At 45.1% G+C, this 25,544-nt stretch overlaps 1 protein-coding gene across 2 annotated transcripts in view; it reads left to right on the forward strand.

Annotated features, from left to right (window-relative positions):
* LOC115134508 (protein inscuteable homolog) overlaps positions 1-25,544 on the forward strand; it is a 100,265-nt gene that overhangs the window by 68,339 nt on the left and 6,382 nt on the right. For both annotated transcript variants that reach the window (XM_029668550.2, XM_029668552.2), the window contains exons 3-11: positions 4,583-4,931; positions 6,449-6,501; positions 6,623-6,746; positions 7,551-7,664; positions 10,713-10,838; positions 17,043-17,214; positions 17,470-17,648; positions 17,737-17,803; positions 20,820-20,975. In XM_029668550.2, coding sequence (XP_029524410.1) covers positions 4,583-4,931; positions 6,449-6,501; positions 6,623-6,746; positions 7,551-7,664; positions 10,713-10,838; positions 17,043-17,214; positions 17,470-17,648; positions 17,737-17,803; positions 20,820-20,975 — 1,340 coding nt within the window. The remainder of the gene's footprint in view (positions 1-4,582; positions 4,932-6,448; positions 6,502-6,622; positions 6,747-7,550; positions 7,665-10,712; positions 10,839-17,042; positions 17,215-17,469; positions 17,649-17,736; positions 17,804-20,819; positions 20,976-25,544) is intronic.

The following is a 25,544-nucleotide window of genomic DNA, read 5'->3' on the forward strand; positions in this document are numbered from 1 at the left end:
GTAATATACCCTTTGCAACCCTAATCCTGATGCAATATCCAGATTAACTCATTGACTCAGTATTTACCATGAATGCCAGATAGTCTAGAGTTTCGTGTAGAACTGCATCTCCTAAACTCAGTCCTGGGGACCCCAAGAGCTGCACGTTTTGGTTTTTCACCTAGCACTAGACAGCTGATTCAATGAACTCATCATCAAGCTGAGGACCGAGTTTGGGAAAGCTTGGCGTAGAATACAGATTGGTGAACCTCCACCCTCTTATTTACTCAAAGCAGAGGAGGGCGTTGTAGCGATCAACCTCTGAGCCTCTTTAACGCTGGGTTGATTTCACTCATCCGGAGAAACCCCTCTGAAAACCTCCAGTAAGCCCACGTTCATTAGGTTCAATAAGCCTGAAGAGAAAGAACCCACTGGGCACAGACATCAATTCAACGTCTATTCCACATTGGTTCAACGTAATTTTATTGATTTAACCAGTGTGTGCTCAGTGTTTTTTTTTCTTCTTTTTTTCGACCCAGTGGATAATGCAGTCTCTCCACTGAGGTGAAATAATAGGTTTGACTAACGAGTCCTAACACCACCAGTTATTGGTGGGTATTTGACCTCGCTCCCACACTATTGATTCTGAGATCCCTGGGTATTTGATTTGAAAACTTGGCTGCTCTTGGGGATATCAACTAAAGGCTAGGGCAGCATTGACGAGATCTCATTTCATGGGCAATCAGACTATATTTTTATTTATTTCACCTTTATTTAACCAGGTAAGCAAGTTGAGAACAAGTTCTCATTTACAATTGCGACCTGGCCAAGATAAAGCAAAGCAGTTCGACACATACAACGACACAGAGTTACACATGGAGTAAAACAAACATACAGTCAATAATACAGTATAAACAAGTCTATATACAATGTGAGCAAATTAGGTGAGAAGGGAGGTAAAGGCAAAAAAGGCCATGGTGGCAAAGTAAATACAATATAGCAAGTAAAACACTGGAATGGTAGTTTTGCAATGGAAGAATGTGCAAAGTAGAAATAAAAATAATGGGGTGCAAAGGAGCAAAATAAATAAATAAATTAAATACAGTTGGGAAAGAGGTAGTTGTTTGGGCTAAATTATAGGTGGGCTATGTACAGGTGCAGTAATCTGTAAGATGCTCTGACAGTTGGTGCTTAAAGCTAGTGAGGGAGATAAGTGTTTCCAATTTAAGAGATTTTTGTAGTTCGTTCCAGTCATTGGCAGCAGAGAACTGGAAGGAGAGGCGGCCAAAGAAAGAATTGGTTTTGGGGGTGACTAGAGAGATATACCTGCTGGAGCGTGTGCTACAGGTGGGAGATGCTATGGTGACCAGCGAGCTGAGATAAGGGGGACTTTACCTAGCAGGGTCTTGTAGATGACATGGAGCCAGTGGGTTTGGCGACGAGTATGAAGCGAGGGCCAGCCAACGAGAGCGTACAGGTCGCAATGGTGGGTAGTATATGGGGCTTTGGTGACAAAACGGATTGCACTGTGATAGACTGCATCCAATTTGTTGAGTAGGGTATTGGAGGCTATTTTGTAAATGACATCGCCAAAGTCGAGGATTGGTAGGATGGTCAATTTTACAAGGGTATGTTTGGCAGCATGAGTGAAGGATGCTTTGTTGCGAAATAGGAAGCCAATTCTAGATTTAACTTTGGATTGGAGATGTTTGATATGGGTCTGGAAGGAGAGTTTACAGTCTAACCAGACACCTAAGTATTTGTAGTTGTCCACGTATTCTAAGTCAGAGCCATCCAGAGTAGTGATGTTGGACAGGCGGGTAGGTGCAGGTAGCGATCGGTTGAAGAGCATGCATTTAGTTTTACTTGTATTTAAGAGCAATTGGAGGCCACGGAAGGAGAGTTGTATGGCATTGAAGCTTGCCTGGAGGGTTGTTAACACAGTGTCCAAAGAAGGGCCGGAAGTATACAGAATGGTGTCGTCTGCGTAGAGGTGGATCAGAGACTCACCAGCAGCAAGAGCGACCTCATTGATGTATACAGAGAAGAGAGTCGGTCCAAGAATTGAACCCTGTGGCACCCCCATAGAGACTGCCAGAGGTCCGGACAGCAGACCCTCCGATTTGACACACTGAACTCTATCAGAGAAGTAGTTGGTGAACCAGGCGAGGCAATCATTTGAGAAACCAAGGCTGTCGAGTCTGCCGATGAGGATGTGGTGGTTGACAGAGTCGAAAGCCTTGGCCAGATCAATGAATACGGCTGCACAGTAATGTTTCTTATCGATGGCGGATAAGATATCGTTTAGGACCTTGAGCGTGGCTGAGGTGCACCCATGACCAGCTCTGAAACCAGATTGCATAGCAGAGAAGGTATGGTGAGATTCGAAATGGTCGGTAATCTATTTGTTGACTTGGCTTTCGAAGACCTTAGAAAGGCATGGTAGGATAGATATAGGTCTGTAGCAGTTTGGGTCAAGAGTGTCCCCCCCTTTGAAGAGGGGGATGACCGCAGCTGCTTTCCAATCTTTGGGAATCTCAGATGACACGAAAGAGAGGTTGAACAGGCTAGTAATAGGGGTGGCAACAATTTCGGCAGATAATTTTAGAAAGAAAGGGTCCAGATTGTCTAGCCCGGCTGATTTGTAGGGGTATGTTTTGATATGTTTTGTATGGATATGGAAGAATCAACTCCGTCTCACAAGAAACATAAATATTGTCTGATTCCGATTCGTAACAGCCTTTTTGTCACGTTCGTTGTACGGAGGAGACCAAGGCGCAGTGTGATAGGAATACATCCTCTATTTATTAATGAAGATGAACACTAAACAAACTATACAAAACAACAAAACGAACGGGAAGCTAAATATAGTGCTGACACAGGCAACTAATACATAGACATAGACAATAACCCACAAAATACCCAAGGAATATGGCTGCCTAAATATGGTTCCCAATCAGAGACAACGATAAACAGCTGCCTCTAATTGAGAACCAATCTAGGCAACCATAGACATACATAACACCTAGACTAGTAAACACCCATATACATACAAAACCCCTAGACAGGAACAAAAACACATACATCACCCATGTCACACCCTGACCTAAACAAAATAATAAAGAAAAAGAATACTAAGGTCAGGGCGTGACACTTTTTTTTTTTACAGTAAATGCAAGCGCACCAGGTTAAGTTTAGGCATGTTAGGGAAAGGTTAGGTTTAGGCATGCTAGCAAGTGGTTAAGGTTATGGCTAGGCTAAAGTTTTGAAAACAAAAACACACCTAGATTTGAACCGTCTCGGCCCGTACCTGTGTGAGGATATCCGAGTATGCTTGTTTCATTGGAGTAGCAATATTGGGACAAGTTACAAATATGTGATACTATCTCTATCATGACTAGCAAAAGTAGATGTGCATGCTCTAAACCACTGGTCACCAACCAAGGTATTCCTAGTCGATCACCAATTTTTTTTGTATAAAACCCAATAAAGCCTTTTTTTGTATTCGTCTGTTGGAGGTAGGTGCACTTGATTCAGCAGCCCTAGAGCCGGCAAAACAAAATGTTCGCATTTCAAACCATTTCATGTGTCTGGAAGTGGAACTCCGCCTACCCGCAGGCCCAGGGAGCAAATCAAATGCACCTAAAGGCCTACCGCTGGCCAATCAGATAGCTCAGATCGCTGTGTCTGCACAGTTTCCTCGAGCCGTAGACTGTAAAAAGAACCCTCGAACGCACAGCAAAGTTGATACTGTGAGATTTCAAAACATGTAAAACCACGACTAGAGAGAGACTCAGCGAATACAGCAAAGAGCTGCTGTTTTTATGTGTAACTTCAAGTTCTTACTCAGCACTTTCAACACTTTGTTCAACATCTTTATAAACCATTCTCCCTACTTCCACACGCTACAACCAGCACTGCAGCTGCAATGAATAAGTAGAGCAAAGTGTTCCGATAAGCTTGCTATGTTATTATTCGTGGCTTGTGGCTTTTTTAATAGCGAGGAATATCTCACTTTCTCTGGTCATTGGAGTAACAACATGAATTGGTGCATGAGGCAGAGCAACTTTAATTTCGCAATCAGCTGGACAGCGGAGGGACGGAGGGCGGAGGGGCGGCGAGTCGGGTGAGAGGCAGCCTCACCGCTGCTCCTCTGCTCAGACTAACCATCAGATGTAGGCCATCAGCCCATCAGCCCAACGCCAATTCTTATGCTCACTTAGCTGTGCTACACAAGAAATATAACAAATGATCTATTACCAGTGCGATCATATACCTACATTTTTTTACATTTAATTTCTAAATGGTCGGAGAATAACAACATTGGCAGGGCAATTCAAGCATAGTCAATATAAAGTGATAATGTATTGGGCCTATAGCCTACTGCACAAACCTCATTGGCACAGAACAGTTTTTAATTGGTTAATGTTGCATAGGCTTACATTTTTTAAAAGTAATGTAAAAAAAAATCAAAGAGGTAGATCTCGACTTGCATTTTGACTCAGAAAGTGATCTTGACTCAGAAAAGGTTGGTGACCACTGCTCCATACTCACATTACCTGTTTGTGCTTGTGTGTGCCTGTACGTACGTGTGTGCATGCAGCAGGATGCACTCGCTCCAGGTGGACTCGGTGCAGCGCTGGATGGAGGACCTGCGTCACATGACGGAGGTGGAGTGCATGTGCGTGCTGCAGGCCAAGCCCATCGGCGTGGAGGAGGACACCCAGGGCGAACTCATCGTGGCCACAGGGGACCACGTGGCCCGCAACAACCTGCAGACGCTGTTGCGGCGGGCACTGGTGGTCAGCACCGAGCTGGGCAAGATGTTCCAGCGGCTGGAGAAGGGCCGCTGGCAGCGGGTCCACAGCACCGCCGTCCGGGCAAACTGCCACGTGCGCTCGCTGGTGCATGAGTATAGCACCGCTCGCAACACCCCCGCAGAGATGCAGAAGGTGAGGATGGAGGAGGGTTGGACTGGGCTGGTTGAGCAAGTGGAGGATGGAGGGGTGGTCTAAAACTCTAGAGAGAAGGTTCAGTGTTTGTGGCACTGCCCATTGTCTATTCCACGTTGGTTCAATTTAATTGAATTGCAATGACGTGGAAACAACATTGATTCATCCAGTGTGTGCCCAGTGGGTGGCCTTCTTCTGGGGGGGATGAGAACCGGCTTTTTGTTTAAAGGAGTTTAGCTACTTCCTTCACTCACTTGTTTAACACAAAAGGAGTATTGTTGACTCATAACTACGCGCTTCCAGTAATCTTCTGTCTGTGTGATTCTACTGTATTTGCATTTGCTTGGCTCTTAGTCAGTAACACCAGAGGGACAAATGAATAAAGACTTCCGGAATACTCTCTTGTACATTTGCCGCATGTAAATAGTCCCTATTATAGGTCCCGTACGCTATTCATGCCCAGAGCGAAATTCAGACAAAAATGATATTAAAATGAGTCTCTGAGAGCCACCCGTCTGGTTCCATCTTGGACGGGCTGCTGAAGACATGAATTAGCTGCCACTGATGGCCCTTTCCCTAAAGCAGTTCATGCAGGTTTCCTGTCGAGTGGAATCACACTTGCAACGTATGATACGGAGTACACTCACTTCATCCATTTTAAAATGATGATGTGAAGGTTCCGCTTCTGTTACATATAGCTGATCATCCACCGTGACTGGAGAATTGCATTAGCTTCGGCTTTGTGTGTGTATGTTTGTACTGTCTGTGTGTGGGTGCTTTACTGTCTGTGTGTGTGTATGTTTGTACTGTCTGTGTGTGGGTGTTTTACTGTCTGTGTGTGTGTGTGTATGTTTGTACTGTCTGTGTGTGGGTGGATGGGTGTTTTACTGTCTGTGTGTGGGTGTTTTACTGTCTGTGTGTGTGTATGTTTGTACTGTCTGTGTGTGGGTGTTTTACTGTCTGTGTGTGCGTGTGTGTGTACTGTCTGTGTGTGGGTGTTTTACTGTCTGTGTGTGTGTATGTTTGTACTGTCTGTGTGTGGGTGTTTTACTGTCTGTGTGTGTGTATGTTTGTACTGTCTGTGTGTGGGTGTTTTACTGTCTGTGTGTGCGTGTGTGTGTACTGTCTGTGTGTGGGTGTTTTACTGTATGTGTGTGCGTGTGTGTGTACTGTCTGTGTGTGGGTGTTTTACTGTCTGTGTGTGTGTATGTTTGTACTGTCTGTGTGTGGGTGTTTTACTGTCTGTGTCTGTGTATGTTTGTACTGTCTGTGTGGGTGTTTTACTGTCTGTGTGTGTGTATGTTTGTACTGTCTGTGGGTGTTTTACTGTCTGTGTCTGTGTATGTTTGTACTGTCTGTGTGCGTGTGTGTGTACTGTCTGTGTGTGGGTGTTTTACTGTCTGTGTGTGCGTGTGTGTGTGTATTGTCTGTGTGTGCGTGTGAGTGTTCTACTGTCTGTGTCTAATGTGTGTTTGTCTTATTGGAACTTGAAATGTGTCTCTCCTCTTTGAGTGCAGTATGAGAAGTCTTTGCTTGAGAAGTGCATGGAGCTGACCACCATAACAGAGAGGTAAAACATTCACACAAAAACTCTTAATGACCTCTGAATATTGTCGTACACATTTGAACACAGTAGCTAAATAAGTGTTTATGTTCAAGGTTTACCCAAACCATTGCCCTCTCTTCTCCAGATGCCTTCATACCGAGGATGAATTCTTCCTGAAGTCCATGAGGGAGGCCATTCACGAGATCCTCACTGATGTCAGCGATTCGTTCAGCCACATGATTGACATGGCCCTGGCCAATGAGATCCAGGTATGAGGCTTTGACTACACCCATAATTCTCTTTTGACCTACTTAGGCCATTGGCACACTGGGATTTAGATTCCTAGAATTTCGAATGGAGCCAATGCTTACTCAATAGAAGTCATCCGTTGCCGGATGAATGACAACGAACGACTGTCCGACAAAAAAAAACATAAACTGTCAACTTTTGATGGGCAAATTTGTCAGAGAATAGTTGACTTGACTTGTACCGTTGACGGACAGAAAAGGACAATGATGTGTTCATGCCTTACTCATTCTTGACGTGGTTGATAGATAGCCACTCACACAAACACTCCACAATCAGACCCATTCCTGGCTAGCTCGTTAGTCTCCCTGATGTATTGTTATAGAGACTAAAAACAAACCAGAACAGTTCAGGAAGGGTGAATACAAAGGTAAACATTTACCAAGTCTAATATTATCCGCCACTATAATATGGGATTACGTCATTCCTGCATCGCTGGTTTAGACTTTCGCCTCTATTTGAATGATCAGAATAGTGTGGAGTATGAACTGGTAATAAGGAATTGCGTACTGAGTTCAATAGAAAATGAAACCTGTATTCAGAAAATGAAATGACGCTGAGTTTGTTGTATATAATATAGCATATAAACTTAACCACAGTGCGATCCACAATACAGTCATTAATTAGTGCTACTATTGATCTTCCAAAACTTCCTCCTTTCATTGAAATTGAACTTGCTGCTTCCCACTTGCTGAAAAGAGATGTCAATCTCAGTGACTTCCGTGTGTGTGTGTGTGTGTGTGTGTCGGTCCCGGGGTCCTCTCCAGATCCTGATCAGGCAGATTGAGTCATCAGACAGTGTGTACACCATCGGCAGTGCCATCAGCAACCTGCTTTCCCTCACCCAGGACGGCCCGCAGCTCTGCAGAATCATCGCCAAGGTGAGACACACCCCTCAGGCAGACGCACCCTTGTGTCTGCATACACACAGGAAGACCATTGTGTGAGGGGATGATGGTCTAGGTCATTTTCATTAGGACACGCAACAGATCCCCCCCCCAAAAAACATTATGCAACAGAAATAGAGCGTTTCTTATTGGACAAGTGCAAGTAGTCCCTCCCTGTCTCAGTCTGTTTTCTTCTGTTTGGTGCCAAATGAACATGGCCCTGCTACATCCCCATGTTAACACAGTCCCACCTCTCTCTGCCATCAACTTCCCCATCCTTCCACATGAACCCTTGGCCCAATCCAAAACAGATCCCTGGGCCCCTGTATGTCCCTGTTCACTCTTCCTTGCAGGTCGTAAAGGGGCTAGGGATTAATTTGGGATTGGGCACCCATCCACCATAATAAGCTCTATAGCTAAAGAGTAATTTGCTCCAGGAGATAAGAGTGGACAGGCCAGACACTATGTCCATGTGGCCATTAGCCAACCAGACGCTTCCAGGATGCTCTTGATAAGAATTTTCTGGGTGGGAGACTGAGCCCCCCCCCCCCCCCACACACACACTCATACACACACACCTCCCTCATTGCCAGATGAGATCAATAGTGTCAGTTACCATTAGGACTGGGCATTGATCACACCGCCTCCCTGCCACTGTTTTACCTATCACTCCGCTCTACCTTCCCCCATACAGCATCTCTCTCTCCACTCTGAGAACCCTCAGAGGGCTGGTTAAGAAATCATGGCTGCCAATGGGGCTAATGAATAAAAACATCTGTTGGCATCTGAATGTAATTACTCGGCTTTCTTTCGAAAGCCTTTGTCTCTCGGGTGGATGGCCAAGCTCCTCTGTCATCTTTGTGCCTTGGTAGCGCTGACATCCCCCTTCTTTTTAGCTGTTGAATATCTGCCATTTGCCATCTATTTCCTCTCCCCTCTGTCCCCCTGCTTTCCTGGAACTGTTGATAGATGTGCTTTTAGTCTACGATGTGCTGCATAACGGTCTGCGATAAAGTCTGGCAGTGGCGAGATGAGAAGCTGGATGCAGCAGGTCCGGTGAGTGTACTGGAACCCAATCAGGTGTCCAGGGAGCTGACTTGACTCCATGAGATGAGGGTGTGTGCGAAGCCCAGCCTGTCTGTTTGTTAGCCTGGAGTATGTTACTGTATAATGAATTGTCTGTTGGTGTTTCAATCACCGTTGTTTAAATCCTCCCACCAATCCATTATGTATTCTAGGTCTGCTCATTCTGCACAGTATATACAGGCAGTGCTCACTCATGTCAATGCACACCCTGCTTCCTTGCCAGACTCACGCATGAGTCTGGCCCTTAGCCTAAATATGAATTGAGCCATGAAAGAAAGACATTTGATTTAGTATGAGGAGAATAGACAGAGCTGTGTTTTGGTGCATATACAGTACCAGTCAGAAGTTTGGAGACATTTAGTCATTCCAGGGTTTTTCTTTATTTGTACTTTTTTCTACATTGTAGAATAATAGTGAAACCCTCAAAACTATGAAATAACACAGATGGAATCATGTAGTAACCAAAAGAGTGTTAAACAAATCAAAATATATTTTATATTTGCGCTTCTTCAAAGTAGATACTCTTTGCCTTGATGACAGCTTTGCACACTCTTGGCATTCTCTCAACCAACTTCATGAGGTAGTCACCTGGAATTCATTTAAATTAACAGGTGTGACTTTTTAAAAGTTAGTTTGTGGAATTTCTTTCCTTCTTAATGCGTTTGAGCCAATCAGTTGTTGTGACAAGGTAGGGGTGGTATACAGAAGATAGCCCTATTTTGTAAAATACAGCTTAAATAAGAAAAGAGAAATGACAGTCCATCATTACTTTAAGACATGAAGGTCAGTCAATCCTGAACATTTCAAGAACTTTGAAAGTTTCTTCAAGTGCAGTTGCAAAAATCATCAAGCTCTATGATGAAACTGGCTCTCACGAGGAACGCCACAGGAAAGGAAGACCCAGAGTTACCTCTACTGCAGAGGATAAGTTCATTAGAGTTACCATTATTGGAACATTATTCCAAGTGAAGCTGGTTGATTTAGATGGAGTTCAGTCTTTTTGAACTCCTTCAAAGGCGACGGCCATGCAGGCTTTACATCATAAATGTAGATCAGCTGTTTCATGAGTTAGTCTCGTGCTATACTTCATACACTTGCATGTGTGGTAAGTCTACTGTAATGCCTTTTTCTTTCTGAATCCACTCTCACAAACACACGTCAGAACGCCATTGAGTTGTATAATGTGATATTTAAATATATAATATGAAATATTTAAATATACACATATAAAGCAAATGGGTAAACCTCTTTCCTCAAATTTTTTTTTATTTATCACATGGGACTACCTGGTCAACTAAAGGTTCAATTAAATTGAAAAAAAATGCATTAAACCTCTGAGGGCTAACATCAACAACTGCGTCACAGAAAAGTGATGAAACGATTACAGCCCTCCTCCATTAGATTGACAAATAATAACTTGTTTTGGAGTTTCGCTCTTTAGAATGGGTGGAAGATTGAATGAAGAATGCTGCTCGGGGATTGGCTAAAATGTTTGGTTTTCTAGGGAATGTATTGCGTGGGCAGAGAAGGTAAGAGTGTTTAGGGTGTAGGGGCAGGACGATTAGCCACTCCAGGCTTGGCTGTGTGGCCCTATCTGTGCATGAGACATACCACCACCTCCTATAATGGGCCTTATTAGGATAATGGTGGTAGTTACAGGGCCTTGTCTTGCAGGTAATTCTATCAATCTCCATGGTGAATAGAATTCTGCCAGCAAGTGTTTTTGTGAGAGGAAATGGCTGCATGTGGAAATGACCGGACTGCTTATGTTTGCTTACCCTAATCTGCAATGCAAACGACATAAACAACCATTATAGGAAGCATGTCAAAACCTTGTGCTCGGACCATTGAACATATCAAACCCTTGTTTGACATAAGCTCAGGCTAGCTTGTTTAGCACTGAGCGTTGTTTGCGATGCTAATGATGCTAATGGTGTTGTTTTTGTCTGTCCACAGGAGGGCGCTGTGGTGGCCCTGTTTAAGATCTGCCGGCAGGACTGCTTCAGCGACCTCTACGCACATGCCCTGAGGACGGTGGCCTCCATATGTTGCGTGGAGGAGGGCATCAACCAGCTAGAGAAGGTACTGTAGTGCAGCGTTTAAACATGTAGACACTAGCGCACACACACATTCAGAGGTTGGTACTCACCGATGTGGGCAGTGGAATATGTCCTGCATGCACTCCAGAAAACTGCCCAGGTGCTGGTTGGGGGTGTGGTTGGACACCACTACTGGTGTCTGATACACAAACAAAAGGATTTACACAGAAACGTATGGATGCAGATACAAACTGACACACATACAGTACCAGTCATAAGTCTGGACACACCTAGGCCTCCCGAGTTGCGCAGTGGTCTAAGGCGATGCTAGCTGTGCCACTAGAGTTTCTGGGTTCAAGTCCAGGCTCTGTCGCAGCCGGCTGCGACCGGGAGACCCATGGGGCGGCACACTATTGGCCCAGCGCCGCCTGGGTTAGGGGAGGGTTTGGCCGGCAGGGATATCCTTGTCCCTTCGCACACTAGTGACTCCTGTGGCGGGCCGGGGGCAGTGCATGCTGACACGGTTTGCCATGCATAGTGTTTCCTCCGACGCATTGGTGTGGCTGGCTTCTAGGTTAAGTGGGCATTGTGTCAAGAAGCAGTGCGGCTTGGTTGGGTTGTGTTTCGGAGGATGCACGGCTCTTGACCTTCGCCTCTCCCGAGTCCGTACAGGAGTTGCAGCGATGAGACAAGACTGTAACTACGAAATTGGGGAGGAAAAGGGGTAAAAGTAACAAAATAAATAAATATTTAAAAAATGTGGACACACCTACTCATTGCAGGGTTTTTCTTTATTTTTACTATTTTCTACATTGTAGAATAATAGTGAAGATATCAACACTGTGAAATAATACATATGGAATCATGTAGTGTCCAAACTTTTGACTGGTACTGTCTAACCCATACACTAAAATGTTTGTACTTATAAGCAGCAGAGGATAGGCAGACAGACAGACAGACACAGACTTATTTCCATTGGTCTGCTGGAGTGAGAGCTTTGGTGGGAGATGTTTAGTCTCCCTGTGGGCAGGTATAATGCTCCACTAATACACACTGGGACTGTAGGCCTCACACAGGCATGGCTTATTTTCACAGGGGCGCAAGTTTATTTTCACAGGTGAAAACATGCTAACAATGATAGCAGCGGGAGACTTGGCCATGTGAGCGATGCTCGCTGATCAGGAGCTCACAGACACCGTACAAAGGAGCGTTTATTTCGCTGCTCACCATGGGCTCTTTGCAGATTGATTTATGTAATGTTGCGTTTCAATTTTCTCTGCAAGTAAGAATTTTAGGTTGGTAAGAGATCACTGGACCGAGACACAGTTGATGTGCGTGTGGTGTGTGTGTGTGTTTGAATGCATAGCGTGCACGCCTGCAAGTTCCCGTGCTTTTCGACCTATATAAACAGTATGTTCTGTGTTCCCCCCCCCTCCTTTTGAGAATAAACAAAAAACACAAAGTATCTCAACCCAGTGGCAGCCATGAAAGACAAATAGAATCCCATTCCCTGATTAATGATGCCACACCGGCATCTGTGTTTGCTCAAAGAGCAGCTTGGAGAACGGAGGCAGTCAGGTGTAGAAACGCCAGACAGAACAAGAACGACAATGGGCCCCAGATTAGATCCAATGCCTCCAGGGGGAACTGTTGCTGAAGTTGATGCTACGAACCGAACGCAAGCCACCGCTCAGCCGCGACAACCACACCTGTCGCAGTTGCCGGGTGATGGAGGAAAGAGACTGATTCCCACCTTTTTATCTCATTGGTTGGAAACTGTTTGTTTACGTCTGTTGGGGCATGTGGTTAAAACAGTAAGGGCTCTATTCAATTCGTGGAAGTTCAGCGTTACAGCTTGATTGAAATTTAAAGGCAATGTTTCCGCGTTAGCGGAGACTGCATTCCTTTGGTAAACGCTGCATATGTCGGCTCAGTCGGAAATTACCGTATCATTTCTGTTGCGCAATCTGCAATGCTTCAGCGATACATATTGAATAGAGCCCTAAAATATCACAAATGATCACGATGAAGTTTAACCTCCATGGTCGTGGAGCTTGGTTGAGTGTCTACTGCACTCGGAGACAAAATCCACACTGACAAAAAGTACATCGTTTTTGGCCAGCTTAACTTCAGAACAAAGTTATTATATATGCCCCTTTCAAAAAGTAGGTAGTAGACATTTGTTATTATGCTACAAAACTGCCATAAATCAAGCCATGTGAGTGTCTTCTTTCATACGATGAGAAACAATTGTAGGAAAAGACCCGGAGTAGACCCGGGGGGAAAAATATGAATGAGAAATTAATCTCAGTGCAGAATATTGCAGAGGAAGACGGGAGTTAGAGGTGGATTGTTCTGCGTCAATGGGCTGTGTTGGCACACTGGTGACGGATTAGGAGCCAGAAATATGGAGTTGCCCTATCATGAAGCTCATAGTGATGGTCTTCAGGAAAGAACTGACAGGTGAATCTATGAGGGATAGATTGTATGAGCTCCCTCAAACGATTCTACTCAAGCTGAGACATAAAAGCAAAAAGTGCCAATTACTTCAATGTTTTTCTGTTTGCGTGCTCTGTGTTGTCATTTGCTCGCTACTCTTACAGACTAGACTTTCAAATCCTTCAAAAGGCTGAGTTGTACAGGTTATTTGTTTTAAGGTAACATCTTGTGCTAATATGAATAAAAATACATTTTTTTCATCCACAGTATATTTGGGCACTAATTAATATATGCTAGGTCACTGGCACCACTGCTCAAAGACACAAGGTCAAAATGGTTTAGTGTAGCAGTGGGAAGTGTACCAGAGTTTTGTCTGTACAACATTGCCACCATGTGGATAAAGATTTTATTTTCCAAACCATGGATGACAAAGTTCACTGTATAGACAGACACTCCTCATTTGACTCAACTTCCTTGCGTTTACGTGCACTCTCTCACACACACAAACATGTTATGTATGTCTCTTAGTGTGCCTACCCCCGCCACACAACACACACGCATACATACACATACCCACCCACAACCCTCGGCCATCTTAAACAACGTCCAATCAGAATTAAGATAAAAGCAGGGCAAAAACATCCAGCAATTTTGGGGAGGAATTTACGGCACCTGGTATTCCCAGGCGGTCTCCCTTCCAGCAGTGGTGGAAAAAGTAACACATTTACATACTTGAGTAAAAGTAAAGATACCTTTATAGAAAATGACTGAAGCGAAAGTCATCCAGTAAAATACTACTTGAGTAAAAGTCTAGAAGTATTTGGTTTGAAATATACTTAAGTATCAAAAGTAAATGTAATTGATCAAATATACTTAAGTATCAAAAGTAAAAGTACAAATCCTTTCAAATTGCTTATATTAAGCAAACTAGACGGCACCGTTTATTTTTTATTTTTTATTACAGATAGCCGGGGGCACACTCCAACACTTAGACACCATTTACAAATGAAGCATTTGTATTTAGTGAATCCGACAGATCAGAGGCAGTAGGTTTGACCAAGGGTTTTTCCTTGATAAGTGTGTGAATTGGACGATTTGTCTGTTCTGCTAAGCATTCAAAATGTAACAAGTACTTTCAGGTGTCAGGAATGTAGTGAAGTAAAAGTTGGCAAAAATATATAAATAGTCAATTGAAGTACAGATACCAATAACAAAAAAACGTACGTAGTACTTTAAAGTAATTTTACACCAATCGGCCCAGTACTAACCATGCCCGACCCTGAACAGGCGTGTTCAGGGTAGTATGGCCACCAGCTTATTTTTGTTTCACCCCCTTTTCTCCCCGAATTAGGTTTCTTGGCTCGGGAAGAGGAGAAGGGCGAGTCACGCCTCATCCAAAACATGACCTGCCTGGCCGCCTACTTCTTATCACACTGCTCACTTAACCCGGATTTCAGCCACACCAATGTGTTGGAGGAAACACTGCTCGACTGACAACCGGAGTCAGCTTGGAGTGGTGTCGTTTAATTGTGATGGCTTTATAGGCAGAGCTACTAAGTCTCACCCAGGTTGACCCCGACACACTGGACCGCCTAAAAATATAACTACTATAAAGGGATTCTTTGATTAATCAAAGGCGCCTGGTCGGGGCTTGTTACATCATATGTGGCTCTGTACATGGCCAGAGATGGGCAGTATTTATGTTACATATATTTGAAATATGTATGTCAATTACTTTTGAGTATTTTGTCATTTGTATTTCACCGGAATGAACTAGAATCCAATGTATGTTGTGACAAGATGCGTTTGAAACTTTTTGAGACCTGTAATTTGTATGTTCAAAATACTTTTCTATACTATTTTTTTCACTGCAATTCCCCTTTTCACCCTACATTGGTATCAGAAGTCTGATGGCACTATGTTATGACAAGAGTGTCAGCTAAATGACCAAAATGGAAACATTAATACTTTCAAAGCATGCTGGATATTATTCTAATGACCTCCGTCGTCGAAACAAGGCCAAATGCATGTACAGTGCATTCAGAAAGTATTCAGACCCCTTGACTTTTTCCAAATTTTGTTACGTTACAGCTTTATTCTAAAAAATAAATATTGTTTTTTCCTCATCAATCTACACACAATACCTCATAACTGCAAAGAAAAACAGGTTTTTAGACATTTTTGCAAATGTATATAAAACAAAAAACGTAACTATCACATTTACATAAGTATTCAGACCCTCTAATTAGTACTTCCTTGACGTACCTTTGGCAGCGATTACAGCCTTGATTCTTCTTGGATATGATGCCATAAGCTTGGCACACCTGTATTTGGGGAGTTTCGCCTGTTCTTCACTGCAAATCCTCTCAAGCTCTGTCAGGTTGGATGGGGAGCGTCGCTGCACAGCTATTTTCCAGTCTCTCCAGAGGTGTTCGATCTGGTTCAAGTCCGGGCTCTAGATGGGCCACTCAAGGACATTCAGAGACTTGTCTCGAAACAACTCGTGCGTTGTCTTGGCTGTGTGCTTAGGGTCATTGTCCTGCTGGAAGGTGAACCTTCGCCCCAGTCTGAGGTCCTGAGCGCTCTGGAGCAGGTTTTCATGAAGGATCTCTCTGTACTTTGCTTTGTTCATCTTTCCCTCGATTATGACTAGTCTACCAGTCGTTAATGCTGACAAACATCCCCACAGCATGAAACTGCCACCACCATGCTTCACCGTAGGGATGGTGCCAGGTTTCATCCAGACGTGACACTTTGCATTCAAGCCAAAGAGTTCAATCTTGGTTTCATCAGACCAGATAATCTTGTTTCTCATTGTCGGAGAGTCCTTTAGGTGCCTTTTGGCAAACTCCAAGCAGGCTGTCATGTGCCTTTTACTGAGGAGTGGCTTCAGTCTGGCCAATCTACCATAAAGACCTGATTGGTGGAGTGCTGCAGAGATTGTTGTCCTCCTGCAGAGGAACTCTGGAGCTCTGCCAGAATGACCATTGGGTTCGTGGTCACCTCCCTGACCAACACCCTTCTTCCCCGATTGCTCAGTTTGACTGGGCGGCCAGATCTAGGAAGAGTCTTGGTGGTTCCAAACTTCTTCCATATAAGAATGATGAAGGCCACTGTGTTCTTGGTGACCTTCAATGCTGCAGACATTATTTGGTACCTTTCCCCAGATCTGGGCCTCAACACAATCCTGTCTCTGAGCTCTATGGACAATTCCTTCAACCTCATGGCTTTGTTTTTGCTCTGACATGCTCTGTCAACTGTTCTGACATGCTCTGTCAACTGAAGTAACTTTCACTTGACTAAATTCCTAAAGAAAATCATATACTTTTTACTCCATACATTTTCCTTGACTGCCAAAAATGTTGAATGCTTAGCAGGACCGGAAAATGGTGCAATTCACATGCTTATCAAGAGAACTTCCCTGGTCATCCCTACTGCCATCTGGTGGACTCACTAAACACACATGCTTCATTTGTAAATTATGTCTGAGTGTTGGAGTGTGCCTCTGTGTATCCATAAAAAAAAAAATAAAAAAAAACAATGGCGCCGCCTGGTTTGCTTAATATAAGGAATTTGAAATGATTTATACTTGTACTTTTGATACTTAAGTATATTTGAGCTTTTACGCAAGTTATTTTCTATTACTTTTACTCAGGTATGACAATGGGGTACTTTTCCCACCACTGGTTGGATGTCATTGAACCAGTTGCCACGTTGTCGTGTCACCCTTATGTCTAGCACGAGATGATTTGACATAACAGAATGTGCTTATTGTCGCGTGCAACGTGTCAATCCTTCTATACTCTAGGTGGACGGGATCCTGTGCCTGGCGGACATCCTGACCGACGGGAACAGTGCTGAGGCGGCGAGGGCAGAGGCAGCGGCCGTGGTGGCCCAGATCACCTCGCCCCACCACACCTCCACCCAGCACCTGGGCAGCTTCTTAGAGAGCATGCAGGACATCGTCACCGCCCTCATCAGTGAGTGCATGGCTGCTGTACTTCAGGGCTTTGATATATTGCCAAAGGTCCTTGAGCTGGATCATTATTCGTTCGGAAACACTTTAAAGGCCCACTCTTTAATACGAAAAACAAGAGAACGGCAGCTAACTTTGTCCTGGAGTGGGGCTGCAGAAATGTGACCACTCTCAAATTCATCGACGGAGCTATGAATGTAAGGTCAAGATGAGGTCGAGGTGATTTCCGGAGATAAACGCGTGCATGCGTTTCTTCCAGAGTTGTGCGAGAGTGCCTCCTGTGGCGAGGTCTTCCTCCTGGCGTCTGCTGCCCTTGCCAACATCACTTTCTTCGACAGCATGGCCTGTGAGATCCTTCTCCAGCTCAACGCCATCCACATCCTCCTCCAGTCCTGCAAAGACCGCCAAAGAGTGGATACTCCCTACTCTAAAGACCAGGTAGAGGACACTGATCCATAGCTAAAATGTGTTGAGCGTGGTCAAATCTCTGGTATAACATGCCCTGTTGACTGTGGTCCTTTTTCAGGTGGTGACCATCTTGGCAAACCTCTCTGTTTTGGAGCAGTCTTCATCTGAAGTCCTACAAGAGAAGGGTATGCAAATAAAACACATTTTTAACAGTATTTGATATCTCAAGTTTCAAGTTTTATTAGTGATATGTCCAGAATACACATGGTATATACAGTTCAGTGGAATGTTTACTTGTAGGTTCCTTCTCAACAATGCTACAACAATAAGAAATAATCAAATATAAGAATATGAACATAAAGTAAATGGCCCAGTAGAGTAAAATAAACATTTGAGCATTAGTATAATACAGGAAGGCACTGAATGAGGATGACTTCACAATTGACATTTCCACACGTGTGTTCACTGGTCATGATGGAGAAATGGATTAATATCAAAGAATGCTATCAAAAGTATTGCAGATAAATGACAGAATCCCACAGGACAGCTAAAGGGGAAAGAACCCATCCATTGTATTGCAGTTATAATCCTCAAGATGGCAACGTAAACCCACATTTTGATCATGTCGACTGCTTCTTCAGCCCTATTAGTTTTGTCGTCGAACCTGTTGTTGTTTATGTTTTCTATTGAGCCCTTGCCTCTGCGTTTGTCTATTTTTTCATATTCTGTGTGTTCTGTGTCTACGTCCTCTTACTGCAGGGCGGCCGCCTAGGGTGGCAGATTGACGAGGGCGGTATTTTCCAAGTTAATTGACAACGACGCACCTGTAACAACACATAAAACTCTCACATAATTCTCCCCCAAAACAATTTCTCTCAACCAGTGGCATTCGTTCTTTTTGGTGAGCGCTGATGCTGCCCTGTGATAAGCAGTGCACACTTTAAAAAAAAATTCATGCACGTTTCTCCGATCAAATAACCTAAATAGTGCACAAACAGGTCAAAGACAAATGGACAATATGGAATGGACAATAAAGATACTCACAACTGCCTTCTAGGAGTTTCAACTCGTGGGCTAAATTGTCATGAATCAGTAGTTTCAAGTTTGTATCCATCAATTTTTTTACGAGCTGATCATAGCGAAAAAGAAAATACTTCTGCATTTCCCTCTGTGTAAACACATTGCAAATAAGCTCAGGATAACTCCTGATAAAGTTGGGTAGCTGATATTCAGAGTTTAAATAGCCAAATTGATTAGTCACAGAAATCAGAAATAAATAAGCCAATGCAATGCCTGTTTTACAAACGGTAAGCCTACCATATGGATGGGCATTTATACAATTCCATAGCAGGCTGACACTGTAGGCTACACCCCAGTAAACACAGGCTGACGGCGACATCTTTTTTTGGGCCTGTCCAGACATCATTTTTTTTGGCCCAAACATGGTATACACGTCAATGTTTGATTTAGATTTGGTCCGGTCTGGACCGGCCTTGATTTGGTCTAAAAAAGACATCTATAAATGACGTATTTTCAACTTTCATTCAGAACTGAAAAATGAACCTGTTTTCAACATCCGGAAAATACGTATTTTCAATGTCTGGAAAACATGTGTTTTCACCTTTTGTTTAGAACTTAAAATTAACCTAACTTCAACGTCTGGAAAATATACTGAACAAAAATATAAACGCAACATGTAAAGTGTTGGTTCCTTGTTTCATGAGCTGAAATTAAAGATCCCAGAAATGTTCTATATGCACAAAAAGCATATTTCTCTCACATTTTGTGCACAAATTTGTTTACATCCCTATTAGTGAGCATTTCTCCTTTGCCAAGATAATCCATCCACCTGACAGGTGTGGCATATCAAGAAGCTGATTAAACAGCATGCTCATTACACAGGTGCACCTTGTGCTGGGGACAAAAGGCCATTCTAAAATGTGCAGTTTTGTTACACAACCCAATGCCAGTAAAAAAATAATATTTTACCTTTATTTAACTAGGCAAGTCAGTTAAGAACAAATTCTTATTTACAATGTCGGTCTACCCCGGCCAAACCCTAACACGGACGACGCTGGGCCAATTGTGTGCCACCCTACGGGACTCCCAATCACGGCCGGTTATGATACAGCCTGTAATCAAACCAGGGTCTGTAGTGACCCCTCTAGCACTGAGATGCAGTGCCTTAGACCGCTGTGCCACTCTCAAGTTTTGAGGGAGCTTGCAATTGGCACGCTGACTGCAGGAATGTCCACCAGAGCTGTTACCAGAGAATTGCATGTTCATTTCCCTACCATAAGCTGCCTCAAACGTTGTTTGAGAGAATTTGGCAGTACGTCCAACCGGCTTCACAACCGCAGACCATGTGTAACCACGTCAGCCCAGGACCTCCACACCTTTTTCACCTGCGGGACCATCTGAGACCAGCCACTCGGACAGTTGATGAAACTGAGGAGTATTTCTGTCTGTAATAAAACCCTTTTGTAGGGAAAAACTAATTCCCCCCAAAAAATGATAAACACCCATGTTTGCGCCCCTGCCCAGTCATGTGAAATCCATAGATTAGGGCCTAATGAATTTAATAATTTCCTTATACAGGTATGAACTGTCACTCAGTAAAATCGTTGAAATTGTTGCATGTTGCGTTTATATTTTGGTTAAGTGTATATATATATGTTAAACATATTTTCAACATAATTATGCTTACTGGGACTATTCTAGATTTGCAGGGTATAGGAGGGCTGCAATTTTTGGCCTTGCCTATGGCGGGAGAACGGCCAGTAGCGGGCATGGTCTACGGCAGGGCCCCCGAGTTTTCTGAGCCCCAGAAAATGTATACATTTATTTGATTTTATTGTTGGATATAAAATACTGTAAAAACCCCAGGAAATCAGCTCCAAGTGATTTTAATTTAAGAAATCTGTTCCCTAGTATTACCATGCATAATAGAGATGGGGTCGTATACAAATGTAAACAAGGTCTGAAATTATTATGTTTTAGTCAAACATTATATCTGTTTGGGCTTCTTGCGGTCAATTTGCAGTCTACAAATGATTTGTAATTATGTTCACGCCCCCCGACCATCCGCTCAAGGAAAAAATCTTCCCGCGGTTGAATTTAGTTGATGATCCCTGGTCTACGGCCTCTGACTGTCTGTGTTGTGTGTCTACGTCCTCTGACTGCGTGTCTGTTGTTTGCTAGGTATTGAGAGACTGCTCCAGCTGCTGGGCGAGAAGCCATCCTCCTCCAGTCCATCGGAGGGCGCGGCGTGCGAGCGGGTCCAGCAGAAAGCCGCTGTCACACTGGCCCGTCTGAGCAGAGACCCGGACGTGGCCCAAACAGCCATCCAGCTGCAAGGTATAGGCCATTGCTCTGGCATCAAGTTTCCCCTAGGTACAGATCTAATCGTAAATTTCACAATTAGTGGGGAAAATGCTAAACCTATTCAAGATTAGTGTCTAGAGGCAACTTCCCCCTACTTCATAGGCCATTGGCTTCTCTGCCACCTAAGCGTATAGCATTTAGACCACTCTTTTGGCCTTTTGCTTTTAGTTGCACTCAAGATCTCGACTGGGATGACCCCACTTTTGAGACATTTTGGTGTGATGAACGCATATGTGTCCAACTCGCAACAGAAGTTCCGTCTAGGGGGATATCTATTTATAGGGACTGATTTTACTAGAGGAAATTCTTACCTTTCAAGCCTTTTTTGGCTCTCTTAGGGCTCGATTCAATCCATATCGTGGAAGATCTGCGGTATAGCGTGATTGAAATTTAAAATCAAAGCAAATCAAATCACATTTTATTGGTCTCATATACATGTTTAGCAGATGTTAATGCGAGTGTAGCGAAATGCTTGTGCTTCTAGTTCCGACAGTGCAGCAGTATCTAACAAGTAATCTAACAATTCCACAACAACTACACAAATCTAAAGAGATGAAATAAGATTATGTACATATAAATATATGGATGAGCAATGGCCGAGCGGCATAGGATGCATAAGATGCAATAGATGTTATAAGATACAGTATTTACATATGAGATGAGTAATGTAAGATATTGTGGCATCCTGCAGGGAGAGGTGAGGGGATTGGTGATTGAAGGGAGATACCTTGCAGCCCGCTGGCTCCACCCCCGAGCCGTATATGGACTTCATGCCCCAACGAGGCGAGCCTGTGGTTCATTAAGCCAGGGACTGCTTGGGGATAAAAGAGGTAGCTGCCTGCACAAAAGGGCAGAGAATGGAGAGGGTCAAGTATGTTATGAAGAGTGTGAGAAGAGGCGCAGCAGTCTCTCGTTCCAAACCCAGTAGGTTTATACTAAAGCTGATCACATTGAGGCTTATCTCCAAGCCTTCGAGAGGACGGCGGATAGGGAGAAATGGCCCCATGAGCAACGGGCCAGTCTGCTAGCAACCTTCCAGTTAGGCGTGGCACAGAAGACCTATCAGGATCTGACAGCTGACCAGGAGACGCATTACGAGGGGCTGAAAAAGGAAATCCTGCGCCGGTATGGTTACACCCTGATTAGCAGTGCACAAAGATTCCATGATTGGGCATATAATGCTACAGCATTCCCCCGATCGTAAATGCATGATCTAATTAGACTTGCCAAGAGCTGGCTGACTGCTGTATCACTGATGCTCACGCCCATTGAGAAAGTGGTCATAGATACATTAGCCAGGCTAACCCGCAGAGCCCAGATCAGCTGGTGGAACTGTTGAAAGGACAACAGGTGGCTTTGGAGTTCCTGCACAGCGGACAATCACGGAAGGCGGAACCCTCCACTCGCCTGAAGGAGTGGAGGACCACGCTGGGACCCCAGCCAAGGATGGGGGGGATCAACAACAGCCAGCTCCCAGAGACAACGCCCTTCCTGGACAGCAGGAAATGTCCTTCGGCCTCAGGGACAATGATAAAGGGACAACACACGGGGCCAGTGGGAGTCGTCCCGAACCTGCCTGTGCCGGGCCTTACCGAGAGGGATTTCCCGATGTTCCACCAACCGTGGACCAGTATGTCCGGAGACGTGAGGAACTGAGGGAACCAGAAGCCAGAGAGGTGGGAAGGATGCCAGAAGGACGGCTGCCCAGATGTGTGGATTCCAGGAAGTGGACCCCCAGGCTTCAACAGAACCCCTCTCAGAGGGCGACTCGGGTGAAGCCAGACTGGAGGGTGAGGTGGCGAGTCTAGAAGACATGTTCCCGATGGACCATGAGGTGGCGCCAGAGCCCACTTCTCTAGCGGTTCGGCACGGCCCAACTGAAGGATCCCAACTTGGCCAGCGCTCTTTAGCAGGTGACCATGGTGGATGGAAAGCACATGGAGGGGGTAATTCAAATCACCTACCCCCATTTTTCTATAAAGGAGAAGTTGCTATATCAGGTTGTGAAGAAGAATGACGAATGTATGGCGTTGTTGTTGGTACCCCGTCCCTTTGTACCATCTGTCCTGCAGTTGGCGCTCTCCCACTTTCTTGGGGCTCACCTAGGGGTGGAGAAAACCTTAAACAGGTTCAAGGCACGATTTTACTGGCTGGGGGTGAAGAGAGCAATGGAAGATTACTGCCGCAGTTGCCCAGAGTGCCAGAAGGTGGCGCCTAAACCCCATTTGATGCCCCTTAATCCCCCTACCCATTATTTCAGTCCATTTTCAGCAGGATCGCAATGGATCTCGTGGGACCTCTACCCAAGAGCAACCGAAGGCACCAATACATCCTAGTGATTCTGGAATATGCCACCAGATACCCAGAAGCCATTCCCCTGCGCACCATGGCCACCAAGGGAATCGCAAGTAAGTTGGTTATGCTGTTCTCCGGAGTAGGCATCCCCGATGAGATATTGACCGACCAGGGCACCATGTTCATGTCGCGAATCATGAAGGTTCTATGCAAACTAATGAAAATAACCCAGTTGCTCACCTCAGTGTATCACCAGCAGACCGATGGGTTGGTGGAACAATTCAATCGAACCCTGAAGCAGATGCAAAACAAGGTGATGGAGGCAAACATAAAGAATTGGGACCAGCTGCTACCCTACCTGATGTTCTCGAGCCAAGAAGTGCCCCAAGCTTCAACAGGATTCTCTCCCTTCGAACTCCTGTATGGGAGACGAGCCCGAGGACTGCCGGACGTGACTAAAGAAGCCTGGGAACAGCAACCGTCGCCCCACCGAACCATGGTGGAGCACGTGGAGGACATGAGAGAGTGGATGGCAACCCTGTGGCCTCTGGTATAGGAACACACGCTGCAGGGCCCAGGAGGCCCAAATGCGGGTGTACAACAGAGGGGCACAATGAAGGGACTTCCAGCCAGTAGACAGAGTTGTTGTTGATCCCCACCTCAGAATGTAAGTTTATGGCCCAATGGAACAGGCCATATGAAGTCCTTGAGAAGGTGGGTGAAGTTAACTACAGCAACTACAGGGTGAGACAGCGGGGACGTAGACATTTGACCCAGAATTACCATGTGAATTTGCTAAAGAAATGGAATGCATGTGATGTACTCTATTTCCCCGAAGAAGGCTACCACATAGACCAAGCCGGGGGAGGTGCCACTGTGTGAGCAGCTGAACCAAGCACAGAAGCACGAGCTGAGGGAGTTGGTCGGCCGGAACCAGGATGTGTTCTCCAGTGAACCAGAACACGCCAATCTGGTAAAGCAAAGCATCATCCCCGAACCCAGGAAAAAGGTGAAGTTGAGACCTTACCGCATACCGGAAGCAAGGAGAGAGGCTGTTAAGACCGAGATAAAAGCAATGTTGAAAGCTGATATAATTGAATAGTGAGTGGTGCAGCCCCATAGTGTTGGTGCTGAAACCAGACGGCACCATTTGCTTCTGTAGTGATTTTAGAAAGGTAAATGAACTCTCAAAGTTTGACGCCTATGCCATGCCCCGAATTTATGAATGAATCGAATGGCTAGGGACCGTCTGTTGGTAGGTGCCCTTAGCTCCCGAGGCACGGGAGAAAACCGCTTTCGCCACCCCTGTTCCATTACCAGAAGATGCCCTTTGGGCTGCACAGGGCCCCAGCCACCTTCCAGCGGTTGATGGCCCGGATTCTCTGTCCCCATCGTGAGTATGCCGCAGCCTACAACAATGATATTGTGATCCATGGGAGCGAGTGGGAGACACATCCAAACCAGGCGAGCGCGGTACTGCAGGCCTTACGGGAGGCGAGGCTAACAGCGAACCCAAAGAAATGTCAGTTATGCCTGTGGGAGGCTGAGTACCTGGGGTACACAAAATCGGGAGAGGATGTCAAACCCCAGGTGAAGAAAGTATAGGCTATTCGGGACTGGCCCCGCCCCCTCACCAAGAAGCAGGTACGCACATTTGTGGGGTTGACTAGTTACTACCGTAGATTTATTCCCCACTTTGCCTCCCTAGCCAGCCCCCTGACAGATCTGACCAGGAGCCGTCTGCCCGCCCAGGTGACGTGGACAGAGGAGACGGAGAAAGACTTCAAGGACCTAAAGGGAGCACTGTGTTCTGGACCTGTGCTGGTGACCCCGGACTTCTCCAAACAACTGGAGGTACAGACCGATGCGTCCGAAACAAGGGTGGATGCCGTCCTATCACAGCTACAAGAAAGTGAGGAACACAGTCATGTACATTAGCCGGAAGTTGTTGCCGTGGGAACAAATATATTCCACTGTGGAGAAAGAATGTCTAGCGATCAAGTGGGCACCTGGTGACGCTGAAATATTACCTATTGGGACGGCACTTCACCCTAGTTAGGATGTTACGGAATAAGAACACCCTCTGGTTCCTATCCTTACAGCCCTTTGCTTTCTCTGTCGTACACTGATCAGCCGCAGCCCATGAAAATGCCGATGCCCTCTCCAGAAGGGATGCTCTAGGGAGTTGGACCGCCCCTCCATCCCGGAGCTGGGGGGGAGGAGTGGTGATTGAAAGGAGATACCTTG

The sequence above is a fragment of the Oncorhynchus nerka genome, linkage group LG9a, assembly GCF_034236695.1.
Source record: "Oncorhynchus nerka isolate Pitt River linkage group LG9a, Oner_Uvic_2.0, whole genome shotgun sequence".
In the NCBI taxonomy this organism is placed as follows: domain Eukaryota; kingdom Metazoa; phylum Chordata; class Actinopteri; order Salmoniformes; family Salmonidae; genus Oncorhynchus; species Oncorhynchus nerka.